The sequence below is a fragment of the Protopterus annectens genome, chromosome 10.part0 (genome assembly GCF_019279795.1).
Source record: "Protopterus annectens isolate FY-2018-M chromosome 10.part0, PAN1.0, whole genome shotgun sequence".
NCBI classification, from domain to species: Eukaryota; Metazoa; Chordata; order Ceratodontiformes; family Protopteridae; genus Protopterus; species Protopterus annectens.
Genome location: NC_056744.1, coordinates 615,942,612 through 615,958,945, shown reverse-complemented (window position 1 = coordinate 615,958,945; position 16,334 = coordinate 615,942,612). Strand labels below are relative to the sequence as shown.

General features: G+C 38.8%; 1 protein-coding gene across 1 annotated transcript in view; it reads left to right on the top strand.

The window, feature by feature from the left end:
• The window catches only part of ST3GAL3 (ST3 beta-galactoside alpha-2,3-sialyltransferase 3), a 3,995,325-nt gene that overhangs the window by 1,237,196 nt on the left and 2,741,795 nt on the right, over positions 1 to 16,334 (top strand). Inside the window, exon 5 of the mRNA XM_044085443.1 lies at positions 6,475 to 6,567. Coding sequence (XP_043941378.1) covers positions 6,475 to 6,567 — 93 coding nt within the window. The remainder of the gene's footprint in view (positions 1 to 6,474; positions 6,568 to 16,334) is intronic.

Below are 16,334 nucleotides of genomic sequence, written 5' to 3'. Positions count from 1 at the left end.
TTGGCATAATATGGTTACAGTTAAATAAAATTATTACATAAAGCAAATACAGAAGAATGTCATATTAACTAAGTAAACTTTCAGCTTCAGCTCATACAGTGTGAACCTATACATACATGGTGCAAGTATCTGGACAGCTATAACAAGTTGAAAGAGAACATTGTCACAAGCTACAGTTCAGTGAGATGACATTAAATACATTGAGTATACTTTCTGGAACAGAGATGACTAGATAACATAGGCAAACCAAAATGTATTTGATCATTGTCTAAGAAATAGATTTTATTAATTCCTTCTCTCTGAACATAGTCAAAGTATGCAGATGATGGAAGGAGGGTGGGACTAGTTCAGCCTGCGGTAGTGCAGGAGAGGAGCCTGTTTTTTTAGGTAGTCTTTTGGTGGTAGTTTGAAGTTGGAGAAGTTAGAGGTAGATCTAATTTGGGAAGGATAGAATTCCATATTTAGCAACAGACTATGAGTAGGGACTTTTGCCAGAGTATTTGTGGGGTTTATATATGCTGAGAAAATGTTGTTGATTAGACTGAAGTAGTCTATTAGGAATGAAAAATAGGTGTAATAACATCACAGTCTTCAGCTTTGTGAATAATGTTGTGTGTGGAGATAAGCTATATATAATCCAAGTGGTAAAGCAGTTCAAGCCAATTTAAAACCTTAAGGGGAATACAGTGCTGGCTGTGATATTGTTTGTGGGTGGCAAATTTTGCAACCTTATTATAGTATTCCTCCAGCTTATTGTTAACATAGCCTGAAGTTTGGTTAGGATGAATGTACTATATAACAGAGATGAGAGAAAGTAGGTAGTGCAACAGTGGTTTTGGTGGTGTTGATAAAGAAGTTTTAATGCCTGTAGATCATTCCTAATTTTTAGTGAGTCTTTTTTATGTTATTTTGACCATACAGGTCAAATTTAAGGTAATCAGCTATAATCACTTCAAGAAATTTTGGATGGGTGACTACTTCAATTTCAGTTTTATTTATAGAAAATATTTTGAAATTCAGTGTATCAGATTGTGTGATGTGGGGAAAAACAGCAGTAACTTTTTTTACAGTTGAGAAGTAGCTGAGCATTATGGAGCCACTTCCCAAGTGAGTCAAATGCTTCTTGTATGATGAGGAGCTGAGGCAAGTTATTAGATTCACATATAGGTGTAGAATCATCAGCATATTGTATAAGAGATGCTGGACGTATACAGGTCATTGATAAAAATATTAAAGAGGAGGAGACCAAAAACTCAGCCTTGGGGTACACCATTGGAGACTTGCAGGTATGGAGAAAGAGCATTTTGCCATTTTGCAGACTGGAGCCTGTCAATTAAATAGTTATTGGACCATAGTAATGAAGAAGGGGGTAGTCTAAGTTGAGGCAGTTTATACAGGAGTTCAGGGTGAGAAACTGTATTGAAAGCTTTTGACAGATCAAGATATAAGGAGGAAACACGTTTGCCCAAGTCCCTGTATTTGTTTATGGTGTCAGTGAATGAAACGTGGGCAGGAGTTGCACTGTGTGTTGGACAGAAGCTGTGCTGAGTGGATGTTATGAGCTGTTTTTGTAGAAGATAGTGGAGGAGTTATGAATACATCTTTCAAGAATTTTTGAGAGAGGTGATAATATTGCAGTAGGTCAAAAGTTAGAGACTCGGCCAAGATGCCACCTTTATGAAGAGGGATAATACAGGATTTTTCCATAATGAGGGTACATAGGATTCAGACACTGATCTCCTGATAAGGACAGAGAATGGGTATGCTATGGCACTGGCAGCTATCTTTAGGTATTCAGGTGCATGGCTGTCAGCTGCAGTGAAGCAAGGTTTGAGTTTTAGTTAAATTTTTTTTTATCACTGATGTGGCGTCCTCAGTGGAATTTGCTAGCAACAGACATACAGGTTAAATTAGGTTCAGGTGGGAATTCTGGACAAGGAGTAAAGGAAATGGTGGTGTGTATGGAGAATGTTGGCATTGGTCTAACCTGTTATTTCTTGAATTACTCATATAGGGTGTTAATGAGGGGGTGGTAGAAGCACTGGATGGGGTGAAGAGTTTTTAGTTAGGAAGGCAATGTTTTCTATGAAGCACGTATTGAATAAGGTTGCAATTTCTAGTAGAGAGCTGTTACAAGAAGGTTTTGTTTCCTTGTTTGAGTCCAGATGTAACAGGTTATATACTGAAGTCCAAAAAATTAAATAAATAAAAGATGGCAGAGGAGTAATTTGTTCTAACATAAAATATAAATCCCAGTGATGGACAGCATGCTTGATTTGAGGACATGTTATAAAGATGTCTATAAGGAATGCCTTACACACCTCAAAGGATGCCAAAAATGAAGCATCTTTCTAGAATAAAAATTATGCGTAACAACATTTTGTTAAAGGATATTGGTCATGTTCTAAAGCAAGTGTAACTAACAAATTCTTGAAGTTAGATATTCCCCCTTACCATACGCAATGCCAAATTATACTGTTTTTGATGGAAATATGTGTTATTTTCACAATTTATTTTGTTGATAAGGATGGCCTAAAATGTTTTCTTGGGGTAGAAAATCCCTGCTATGACATTGAAAAAGAGTGAACCCACAATGCCTCACTATCAAAGTTAATTTATAGGTTATGGTATTTCCATGACAAATGCATCTGTAGGAGTTTCTTACTTCATTGAAAGACAAGTTGTCAACTTGGTCTTGTGGATGGAACACCTCACACTGAAAATACACAGGTGATAATGTGGCAGTAAAACAACATGAGTAAAGTTAGTTTTGCTTACCCATAATGCAGTTGTATGTAAAATCATTGCCCATTACCTACCATGACAACATTTTGTGGGTGCAGTTATTTGGAGAAAATCAGTAAACAGTGAAATTAAAAAATCAAACACAACATACTCTTAAAACTTTTGCAAAATCACTTGCAACACATAAGTAGTATAACTGAAAATGAAAGTAATTATAAAACAAAGGTGCTTCAGAACATGATCAGTACACTTTAAGCACTTCTCAGCTGTGTTAAACTCTGTTCTTGTGCTAGAACATTAACAGTGGCCCATGCCTGCCACCACAGAACAACAGAGGGAAGCTAAAATAACTCTAAAAGATATTAGGCACTGAATACATTTAAAAACAGCTTTTAGATCTTTAAATTAAATTGTTTATCAGAAAGACACTTATGGCTGCTGTATGTGTGGTGGATCAAAGTGTTTTATGGCTTTTAAAGCTATACTGCAACAGCTAAATCTATGTTGTTGTTGTTGTGTCTTTCAACTTTTCCCAGTTAGGGGTCGCCACAGCAGAACTCCGGTCCGCTAATGATTGGCAGTATATTTTTACATGCCGAGTTGCCAGCCCTGATGCATATGTATTACAAAGAATTATGATCATGACTCTCCAATCATAACTCAGCTGTTACGTGTTCCCTACAGAGATGTCTAGAATTGCTTCCATAATTTTACTTCACAGCCCTCTTGAAGTGAATGTAGAACATGCATATAATAGACCTATCATAATCCTTTATAATATATAGATCTGTGTGAGGACTGGGTGAGGTTCAGTGCGATAAGTCTTCTTTTTTTGTTCCATATGCCACTGGTTATCAGATCACATTCTTGTCTGAAAATACTAAAATATGTACTTAACATGATTTTTAAGGTGGTATTCTTTCAATGTCCATTTCTAAAATCTTTAGGCTAGCAAGAGATACCTTAGCAGGCAAGTTATAGGTTCATAGGTTAGTACTAGGCTATTGGCCCTAGGGCCTACACAAGCCTAGCCATAACAATTCCCTGGATATTTCTTCCCACAATATTTTCTTCCCTGGAACCCTGTCTAGCAGGGTGACTGACATAATCCCCGGGGTGAATTTCCTATCTCCCATCCAATCGTCAAGGTTCCTTTTGAAGAAGGTCAAGGAGGTGCTCTGCTTGACATGTATGAGCAGTCTATTCCAGAGTATGGGGAGTCTCTGGGTCAGGAACCTATCCCTCCAGCATGTATTGTTCATTGTGATGACAATGTTTAGATCCCTGGAGCGTGTGGCTCTGAGGGAATGGGACTTCTTTGCAGTCATCTGCGAACTTTGTTAGCCAGAGTCCCTTAATGTTGGCCTGTACTTCAGAGAATTAGATGCCAAACAAGAGTGGTCCCAGGACTGATCCCTGAGATACTCCACTTGTCACTTGTCTGGAGCTGAATTTGGAGTCGGCTACTTTTACAGTCTATGTTCTGTCAGTAAGCCAGTTGGCAACCAATTGAGTGACGTAGGGATTTATGCCCAGCTTAGTAAGTTTATCTATGATTCCAGAGTGGGGGATGGTGTTGAAGGCCTTGGCGAGGTCCAGATAGGCTGTGTGGACCACCTTACCCTCGTCCACAGCTCTGGACACTGATTCGAAGAAGTCAATCAGGTTCAGGAGACAAGCACATTATGTGATCTATGAGTCTATTTAACTATTTTTATTAAACCTGTTTAATGTTAGTCTGATGAAGCGGGAGTTGTCCGCAAAAGCGCTTACTTTCTCTGTGTTCTATTAAACGCACTTTTGCTAACGTACCTGCTGTGTGCCACCAATGTTTTTTTTCTCTGGATATTTATAATTTTATATCATTGGCTGCAGTATCCAGGTGAAAATTTTTCTTGTGTATTCTTATATTGGCAATATCCTTGGGATCAGTATATTTAAGGCCATTCTGTTGTAGCTCAGAGCAGATCTGAGCATTGCCATTTAGATTCTTAACATAACTATAGAATACCTTGTGGTTGTCTTTGGAATCTTTGGCAATTTTATTTTCGTAACTAGCTTTGGAGGATTTTATGAGGGATCTCAGCTACTTACTGAGGCTGGTGAGGGAATTTTTTGCATCCTGGGATTTTCCCCTTTTCTGCAACAGTTTCTTTCTTCTGTTGTATAGTTTGTTTATGGCAGGGGACCACCAGATTGGCTTCCTTTTTTTGGAGGTGAGCGTCTTGGTTCTGTTTGGGATGGCACAATTCATGCATGAGTGGATGTACTCTTACAGTACCTTAATGTAGGATTCAGCAGTCGAACTTTCAGCTCCCGTCTGCATGGGTGTCATGAAGTTTGTCACTTTTGACTTGAGTATCATGAAGTTGGCTTTGGAGAAGTTTTTTTACGGAGATTTCCTTACTGGGGGGTGGGGATGAGATGAGGATATCAAGGGTGATTAGCTTATGGTCAGACCTAACCAATGAGGGGGTGACCACTGGTGTGGAGCATCCATCTCCCATGTTGGTAATGACCAGGTCTAGGATACTGGAGCCCCTGGTAGGACAATGGATTAGTTTATCCAAGGCATTGGAATTTATGAATTCCAAGAACCGTTGGGAAAAGGTGTTGGTACCCGAGTAGTTTTCCCATTTAATGGCAGGGTAGTTGAAATCACTCAGTATTAGGGTGTTTGGTTGTATCTTAATATTTTCCAGTATGTTTAGAAAGGTGTAGTAAGAATCTTGAGGCATGGTGGGGGATCTGTAGCAAGCTAAAATTTGGATTGCAGTCTTACCTAGTGTTAGTTGCACCTGGAGAATTTCAGATGCATTGTGTTGGGCAACTAGCATGGAGGTGGTTATAATTAAGTAATGAATTACATACTCTGACTGTGCATTTTTTTCCTCCCCCATAGCAAGCTACAATTTGGATTGCAGTCTTACCTAGTGTTAGTTGCACCTGGAGAATTTCAGATGCATTATGTTGGGCAACTAGCCTGGAGGTGGTTATAATTAAGTAATGTTTTTTCCTCCCCGAAAGCCTCACAGTTCCAGCAACTATGTATATAGGTAATTAATATCAAGCAGATTAATAAGCATGGATCTGCATTTGTCCTGTGGAAGAAGAATGTTGCCATTGTTCTTACTGTTCAACCAGCACTGCATTCACGCTACAGTGAAAGCCAGCTTCACTCATACTGTAATCCATAGAAGTGTCCTATCAATAAAGAAGTATCTGCTGTTACTATGTCATGTTGTCACTGTTTTTTTCTCTTGTTTATTTTATTATTATGTTCTGGAATTTAATGTAGCATTCTTTCATAAATTCTTTAATTTGTCCATATTCAAGAACAGCTTAAATCTATGGATTGGGAAACAGAAAGTTTACCCTAGGACTGCCCCTGGAACTACTAATAGAGAGGTAGAACTACTAATAGATAGAGGCAGCTCCTAAATGCTTTATCCCATGCATTGGTCCCCTCAAATTATCTACGGCATGATCCCAGTTATTCTCATTAGGGGTAATAAGTAATGATCGACCATGAGATGGTTAAGGCCAATCTAGAACCAAATGGGATAGATTATTTTCTGAACAAAAAGGGAAACTGACTATGCTTAAAATGGCCGGCAAGGATAGCTAACCTAGTACTTACCTATGAACCCTCTAGTCTTAAGATATGTGCGACTATTCTTCATTATAAACATTTCACTTTTTTCATTTCATTTTTCTTCCTTTTGACAGACCGCTGGAGCTCAGCTCACAATATGCAAACCTTTCTGATGGTGCTTGTAAACCTGGTTATGCTAAGGCACGGATGACTGCCATCTTCCCAAAGTAAGTAGTCTTTTTAAGATTAGCAAAAATAAGATTCAGCATACTGCTTCTAGACAGCAAGGGACCCATCTATATGTTGTAAATTATACTTTGGTTGATTACCAATAGTAATTACATTTCACTTTGCTGTGTCAAGTGTGTGCTATCCATGTTTTCAATGATTTTGCATCAGGTTAGTCATATCAGCAAGACCTGTGCTACTTTATGTTCTCTGATTGTTACAGCTAATCACTTAAATGGAAGAATGGACATTATGCATAAACATGGGTAGTTTTTTTTGTTACAGAAACTGCTACGGAAATTGTGAGCTTGAGGTAACTAAATGCATACATATGAAAGTACTGTTTAGTATTAACGGGTTTGTTAAGAAGTGTGTTATGATAGGAGAAATTGAAGTACACTGTCACAGCATGTTGTAAACAGGGATTAATTTCAGTGCAGTTTACTGTGCTTTTTTATTTAAGTGTGAAGCTGTTGACTGGCATAGTTTTCACTATACTCTTTGATTACATTATGTTCACTTTAATGGCATTTGCGTACTAACTTGAATATGTAGATGTTAAAACTATATCACATGGTGGTGTTGATGTGAGGGCTATGGGGAATGTCATGTCACTTCTCCCAGGCAACAGAGTGAAAGATGATAATCATATTGAGTTTGTGCAAATGATGTGGCCTTCTGCATGGGGATAGGATATGAATGGTTCCCCCCAAACAAATAGCATTTAGGTGTTGTACTGTTATGAAGTGAATTTTTGATGGCTTTGTTTGCAAAAATGTGTTGTGGCATAAATCTAATTTTCTGGAGCTTGTAGTCACATTTTTGACATTCTGATTTTTTGACTAAAAATAAACTACACCCAGGCCTAATGAATGTTTAGTTTTTTTTGTGAAATGCTTGTTCATTCATTCTGTTCTAGGTAGAAGATGTACGTGTAACTTGATTTTTTGTCATATATAAACAAATAATTCTGACTCTGCTTGAAAAATAGTGAACAATCCATTTAACTTTCCTTCTGCTTTTACAACGGCCCTTCATTCCATTGAAGTACGTTTTTGAATTTGTTTTCATTGCTGGCATAGTAGGCAAACTTTTTCTGAGAACAGTAATTGACTGCAGTTTGATGAAAGTGTGACACCACTGAAAATGTGCACTTTGCTGTTGCTGTGAAGGCGTAAACCCATGTGGTTCAGCAAATGTGGAATTAATTAGATTAAGCTGGGAGATACTACCCAGCACAGAAAATAATTTTTAGCTGTTTTAAAGAATTGGGTCTTGCATTTGAGAAGGTTGCTTTCAGTCTGCAGCAGCTGTGTTGCTAATAATTTCAGCAGCTTTGTTATGATAAAGTCATGTTTTTTCTTGTTTCTATTTTTTTTCTCTTGTCAGTCCCTTTATTTGACCATTTAGACCCCCTTCCTCCAACTGTACCACAGGTCTTTTCATTCCTGGGGCAAGAGTACTTTAGCCTTTTTATCCCCCAGGGAGTGAGTTTGGCAAGCTGGAAGTCTGGTGCCATTATCCATGCACTGTGGATCGGGATTTTTAGTTTAGACCCTACAATCCCCACACATTCCCACAAGATAACCACTGGCTGTCAAGCAGTGAGCTGTTGTGAAATATGTCCTCATCTTTATATGAAATATATTCAGCTGGCTCTGTCTTCTTGAGATAGCACCCCTGAAGAGTCCCCAGATTCTACCAGAGATTCCAGCACACAGAATGTGCATGGTCACACACATCTTATCTCTATCCTTAAGGACAGGTGAGCAGACTAAGCCTCATCTTCATCCTCATCCTTATCATTCTGCTCCTCCTTCACATATGATTCGACTGGTACCAGAACCACTAAGCAAGCTCTGCTTGCATGGACCACCGTAAAGACTTTATCTTGCTATGCTAGTGGAAACAACTGTTTCCATTGTTTTAAAATCTCCCTTTTTAGGGTGAGGACTGCAGTGGTAGCAGACTAAGCATGGAAGACCAAATGACTGCTTCCCATTCGGAATATTTGAAAGCCATCTTAGATGTATAATACATTCAGTGTATCCTGGGTTTTTAAAGAGGCTTCTTCCTAATGGCACTTTTCTGGAAAACTTTCACTGGGAGCCAAGAAAAAAGAATCTTTATGAGATGCATGAATCACCTCAGTTGGGTTCTCTTGATTGAGCAGTGTCTGCCCTGTGACATTGTCCCAGATAATGAATTTCCTTTTCCAATCCACCTGTGACAAAATGTAACTTTTATCTCTTGTACCTGTGATATCATACTTTTGTTCTGTATTTTTAGCCTGATGGGGATGTATACTGACTAACAACCTTCCCTAGGAATAGGTTTGTAGATATGTACTAGGCTAGCTGCCTTTGCAAGTCATTTTGAGCATGGTTAATTTTCTTTTTTGTGCTCGAATTAACCTATCCCATTTGGTTAGACATTGGCGTTGCCCATCCCATGGTCAATAATTATATATTTCTCCTAATGAGAATAAATGGGACCATACCATAGATAATTTGAGGTTACTCATGCATGGAATAAAGCATCTAGGAGCTGCCTCAGTCCATTAGTAATACTGGGGGCACTCCTGGGGTAAATTTTCTATTTACCCATCCATAGAGCCAAGCTGCTGTTGAATATGGACAATAATGAACTTTGTTTTATGTAGATAGGGAGTCTGTCTTGAGCAGCAGTATCCTCTGCAAGATGTATCTGTCCCTCCAAACTGTACTATTTGTGCAGCAGAAGAAGTTTAGATCCTTACACCAAATATTTCTGATGCCATCTGACTTGCTGATGTGCAGTAAATCCATCAGTATTGGGTCGGAGGATGTCTTGAATGCCAGACATAGATCACCTCTTAGCAGTCTGTAAGATACTGAGTATAGTGACAGAACTTTGAGTCTGTCCATGTCCAAGCCTTGTATCCTTTTAGTCAGGAATCTCTGTGGGTGTTATCCCTTTGTTTGTAAGTTATGCAATATAGAAGGACTTTTTTACAACAATGGACACATGTTGAAAGGCTTTAGCTTCAACCCCTCAGGTCAGTTAAGTGCCTACAAGGTACTGCCACTGTTATAACTGGTTAGTCACACTTCTCCTTACCATCAGTCATAAGCCCTACTAAAAGCAAATCACCTGTCCAGAGCCATAGTTAGGTCATGTGGTGTGCTTGGCACTCTCCAGACTGGCATCCCTCCTCAGTTCTAACTTCAGGTCCAAAAAAAAAAAATTCATCTGTAATAAGCTGATTACACCATGCAAGCACACATTGAGCTTCTTAAGTGCAACCATGAATGCAGTATCTTTGCAGCTTCATAAATTAATATTGGTACAGCAATCATGCTAAACTGCCACCTGCCGATCACACTCACAAGTGCTTGCAACCAGGAAAGTCTCCCCATTTGTCTTTCTCTAGCCCCACTAATGATAGTGAATAACTCAAACAGAATGCAAAGGTGCATTGGAAGAAATATGGACTGATTTTAGGGACTGCACAGCATGAGTGAGATCTGTTATCTTAGGTTAAATATGACTGGAACACACTGGTAAGCTCACATACAGCATGAAAGGCATGTGCTGATGAAATGCCCTCCCTCCCCACCCAACATTATGAGGGGCAATAGCAGAAAGACCTAGATAGTGATGCACTTAATGCCTGGAAAAGTGCTGAAAATACAATCAATATCATTATGCCAATGGTGGCAGTGACAGAGCTGATTGACTAACAAGATTGCTGGAGCTATTACTTCAGAACAGAATGTAAGTGGAGCTGCTTGGGAGCATTATCTCTGAGCTGGTCAAGATTTTGCATAATGTCCCTTATTTTGCCTCATATTTTTGTGCTGTCCACCATACATTTTTTGATTTTTTGGTAAATCACAGGGAATTACAGTCATAAGTTCATAGATACATATATTAAGGTAAGGTAAGCCTAGCTGTACAATCCAACCCAATTATGTCCCTATGTATCATGGGCATTTATTAGGAGTGGGTATGTTAGTTTAGGAGGTTTCTACAGGTTATTTGTGTGGGGGTATGTTAGTTTGGGCATTACTGTCTATCTCTTTCAGAGATATGGGGACCAGACTCTGGGTGAATTTCCAATTTCACATCCATTGGTCAAGATTACTCTTAAATAGGGTTAGGTATGGACTCTGCTTCACATGGATAGGGAGCGTGTTACAGAACATGGGGGATCCTCTGAGGCATATAACTGTCTCACCAAAATATTTTATTTATGTCACAAGCAAAATGTAAGTCCTTGGACCTAGTGGTTCTGATGCTGTTCATTTTGCAGATGTGCAAAAGGTCCATCATAACTGGAAATGAGGATGCCTTGTATGCCAGAAATAAATCATCTCTCAGTAACCTGTAGGAGACCAAGTATAGAAATAGGACTTTAAGGCGATCTATGTAGGACAATGTGTTTATACCCTGGATTCTCCTGGTAAGGAACATTTGTGGGCATTCCAACTGTTGCATATGTTTGGTAAGGTACACGTCGAAGGGGGCATTATACTCAATGATGGGTCTGATAATGGCTGAATAAATTAGCACTATGAATTTCTTGGGCCTGTATGCCATGCTCTTACTTATAAGGTGGGCAACATAGAATGATTTTCTTACTACCTTGGCTACATTTAGGTCAAAGGCCAGATTACTGTCTACATATATTCCAAGATCCCTGATTACTGGGTCAGCTCTTAGGGGTGTTATATCGATGGAGTAATTAGCTTGGGTGGCAATTTTCTCAAAAGTCACTATAATGCATTTTTTGGCATTGAGTTTTAATCTGTGACTTTGGCACCTGTCATTTGTCTGTGTTAGACCCTCTTGTAAGCTGTTTGTGTCATGGAAGAATCTATGATAGCTCGCAATTTGTAAGTCATCTGCAATTTTGGTCAGCCAAAGGCCCTTGACATTAGCCTTTACCTCCGAGATGTAGATGTCAAATAGGAGTGGTCCCAGCATGGAGCCCTGAGGTTACCCCAGTAGTGACTGGTCTCTTAGTAGAGGTGGTATTACCAGTCCTGTCTTCCTGGGTCCTGTTTGTGAGCCAGCTGGCAATCCAGAGAATTATGTAGGGTTTTATGCCTAGTTCAGTGAGTGTGTTAACTATACCTAAGTGGGGTATTGTTCTGAACAGCTTAACCAAGCCCATGTAGGTGGTATGCACAATTTTCACCCTCATCAATTACATTGTTGACCTCCTCAAAGAAGTCTTTCCTCAAAGAAGATTTAGTAAGCATGGTCTTCCCTTGAGAAAGCCAAACTGGGTTGAGACCAGTATCTGAAGGTTGCCTATGTCATTGTTGATAATTTTTATGATAATTATTTCCATGGATTTGCATATTAGACTAGTCTTAGTCAAACTAATAGGTCTGTAGTTTCTGGGGTCAGCTGAAGCTCCACCCTTGTGAAATGGGATAACAGCTGCAGTTCTCCATTCTTGTGGTACAACGCCTGTTTTGAGGCTACAGTTGAAAAATGAGTAAACTGGTCCTGAAAGGTCAAGTTTCCAGCTATTTAGGAGGCATCCCACGATATTGTTGGTGTCCACTGAAGCTGTCCTTTTGGCCTTATTGAGCCCCAGTGCTCTCCCATATTGGTGAGTATTTGAACCTCTGGTGAGTGTGTGCACTGGGTGTTCATGTTAATAAAGTCCAAGAATCATTTTACCTGCAAGTATGAGGCAGTGTATGTTTTCCAGTCTATAGAGGGGAAGTTAAAGTTTCCCATGAATAAGGTATTTGGTTTAATGGTGACTGTCTCTAGTAGGGCTAGGTACAAGCTACGGGATTCTAGGGACATACAGAGTGACCCATAGCTTGCTATAATATGGTATGGGACCTTGCTATGATGATGCTTTGCATATAGGTAAATTCCTGGGCATCATCATGTTTAACTAACATAGAGTTATGCTTGTTGCCCATATAGACTGAGACTCTTCCACCTTTTGTCCCTGTCTGGGCAGCGGGTTGTCTAAATGTGTGAAAAGCACTGGAGCCTTGCATTGCTAGAATACTTTCTATGGATTTCAACCATGTCTCGGAAATGGCACAGATGTCGATATTCTCCAGAGTGAGGAAAGCTTGTAAGGTGTAGAGTTTTGTGTTTGGGGTCCTAGCATTGTGCATTAGCTCATTTAGGTTTCTTTGGGGTTTTGTTGCTATGTTGGTAGGTTTATAAATTTGATATTGCATAAAAAAATGCTGTAAGGAGGTGGGTAATATTTTAGTCAGTATTTGAAAGCCATGTGGTCTGTTAACTTTGTCCCCTCCTATTGACAAATACTGAATTCTCCTTAAAAGACACCAGGAACTAAGCCAATTATTGAAATCAGTCATCTTTTGCTCATACTGTGGCATCATTCTTGATGAAGGTAGAATGCTGCTCAATGCAATCATACCTGCCTGAAACACATATTCAAAAAGTTCAAAAATGTCTCTCTTCATATAGTCCAGGGAAGTCCATCTCAGGTCGTTAATGCCCACATGGACTATGATACATTCATACTGGTATCTGTGGGGTAGTGACTAGAGTGGATGTATAACTTGGTGGATACTGGCTCCAGATAAGGAACTAACCATTATCTTCTCCTTGTTCAGTGTGGTGAGTGGAGCATGTGTGTGTCATACAATGGAGTCCTCTATGACAAGGGTCCTGGGTAATGTGTTTGCTTGACTTATGGGCTTTGCTCTTGGGGCTCCACTACATGTAGAAGTATGTGTGGTGTTTTGTGTAGCTTTTGCTAGATGCTTTGGAGATTGCTGAGGATAGGCCTTACTGTTTATAGGCTTAAGAGGTATTTGAGGTTTGGGAAGATTGCTTTTTAGTGGTTCAGCATATATGTATGTGATGGACAGTGTGTGGTGGATTGTTTACACATGAGATTTTTGTCACCAGTGAAATAGTCTATGTGCATCTCTTGTGTACTGTGTTTGTTATTTTTTAGGATTTAATGGTTGTCTGGGAACATAAGAAAGTTGCTGCATTGTCTCAGGATGCCCATTTTTACCAAGCAATCTACAGAGGCATTTGAAAATTGCACATCCATGTTGTCTGGACCAGTATTTGGGTGAGCTACTGTAGGCTGTGGTCTGTGTTATACAGAGACTACGTAGAGGTCTCCCTGAGTGATCTTGGGGGTTTGGTACTACACTAGTACTAGATTAGACTGTGCTACAATTTGATGATAGTGCTGACTAACGTGCTAACTAGCTGCTCTAAGTTTGTCTCCACAAAATGGCTTTGTTTAACCCCACTAAGTTACAGGTTTTACTTCTAAGGAATGTTTTACAGATACAGTTTACTTTCCGGGCATTTGTGTCTGTACAAGACACTGCTAATCTCTTGATGCAATAACACCAAGAAAGATTGTTTGCAAACTTAAAGCACCTTGACAAAGCAATTTCAAGTATTAGGGACCTTTACAATGATTTAAAGGCAAAATCAACAAATTAAAGCAAAAATAAAACAGTAGCACTGTAAACAGTTAACTAAAGTCCAATACAATAAAATAAATCTCTTGCCTGCCAAGGATGGTGTAGAAGTAACTCAGGACTCCCTCAGAGTATGGCTAGGGTGCCAAGCAGATGGGAGATCTTGGAAAATGAGCAGGAGACAATTTGTAGTAGGTGTGATTTACTCAAGTGTAATACTGGTTCTGGTTTAATGGGTGGGCACTTAAAATTATAGATATAAGGAAAACAAAGTTGTGAGAAAGCACTTAAATAGGTTAAGCTAAAAGACAATACCAATGAAAGAGGAGATGGAGGGACTTTGGAAGTCAGATCACCATAATGGGCAGAAGCCAGAGACACACCTCAAATTCTGTAGTTAGAATTTCAGAAACTTTTAGCTTAATGCCTTGAGGGGGAGGGACTCTAAGAACAGAGATGAAAAAACATTAGCAAGGTAAAGAGGAAGGCACTGTGATACAACTTTAAGCAGGTATACAAGCTGTAAAAAGTACTAAATCACAAATCCTGGAGCAGAATTCACAACAAGATGACTGCCAGTATTGCAAACTTACTACAAACTAAGGCACTAAACCATGCAGAAATTTACCAGTAACTGTAAAAATGACTAAATGAGGCTCAAATCCGGCAGCAGATCATAGTCTTGCCACAGCTGTGAAAGAAGCTACAAGACTGCCCAGGCTGGGTTCAAAATACCAAAAGAAGCTGCCTTTTACATGCAATTCTACTTATGGAAATAGATGTGCACTATAATGTGTAAACAATGCTAAAATCTTGCAGTAACACACAATCTTCACACAACTACAAAAGAAGACTAAGGCCTCAGAACAAACTAAAAATGCAAACAGATAAAGAGACAAAAAGCAGAGAAGTACAAGAAAGCGTCACTAAACATTACTATAAAAAACAAGCTTTTTTCTTCCCTTTTGATGAAAAAGCTTGTATCTCACACCTGTCAGAGTCTTGAATTATAGTCAGTGCATAATGCCAGAGATTAAAGTTTCACATTTCTTTTTCTTCAGGAAATGCATGTTAATATAAAACCTGTTGCTCTATCAATTTTCTAAGTGAATTATAGTAGTATTTATAGTTTGTCTCTGATTTTGAGTTTTTGTCTGCCCCATTATTTTTGGCTTTCTCCAGAATTCTTTTCCTTTATACACTTTACAAATTAAACTTTGGCTATAACATACTTAATTGATTTCAAGGCTACTTAAAAGACAAGACCTTCCAAATTTAGCCAGCAGTGCATTATTTTTCAGAACTGTACTCTGAATACTTAGGTTCCCCAAGACTCTGTCCTGAGGCCATTTTGGTTCTCCATTTTTATTAATAACATTATGTCAGAGGTCTGTATGCAGATGACATTTTAATGACAGAATCCAGCAATACATATCAATCTCTACAACATAAATTTCAGGAAAGCTTATCTAAGTTAACCTCTTAGCTATCTAGCAAGAAACTCTTATTAAATGCCAGTAAAACCAGTGTAACATTTTTTGGTGTCCCTAAGAATCTTGCTTCCTGTCCTGCTCTTCTATTTAAAGACAACAAGGGAAAAGTCCATCCCTAATGTCACTCAACAAAAGTATCACAGTAGACCCTTCATTCAACTTCTCTCTTCGGACGGAAATACTACATCAAAGGGTCTAACCCAACTGAAACTCTGCTACCATATATTCCACCTACTATCTCCTATGGCAGGTTTAGCCATTGTCAAAAATGTACTAATATCAAAACCTAGAATATGGACTACCTCTGCCCTGCTTACCCAGTGTCTAAAATACACAAAAACTGCAAATCATTGAAAACAAAATATTCAGATATGCTCTCCTGGAAGACAGGACACATAAAACCAAGTTAAATGGATTCACATAATGGACAGAGCTTTCTCTTTCCATACTATTGTGATTTACAAAATTCTTCAAACTGGTTACTGCCCACCACTGAAAAGATTACTGCTAACTAGAGATGTTAATTACCCACTAAGAAATACTCTCCTGTCCAAAGTTTAACAATGTCATAGGTGAAAGAACCTTTTCCAGATTAGGACCTGCCATATTGAATAACATTCCTAGTGAGGTGAAAAGTAACCAAAGTTTACAATCCCTCAAAGCTCCTTTAAACAAACATATGCACAATAATGCTAACTGTAGTTTTTTTGTCAAGTTGGTTAAAATTTCTTATTTCATTAGGTACAAGCTTCATTAATTTTTATTTTCTTCATTTATTATAGAAAATGCTGTTACTTCAACTGTTTCCTTCAAAAGGGTTTACTCAGATCTTTT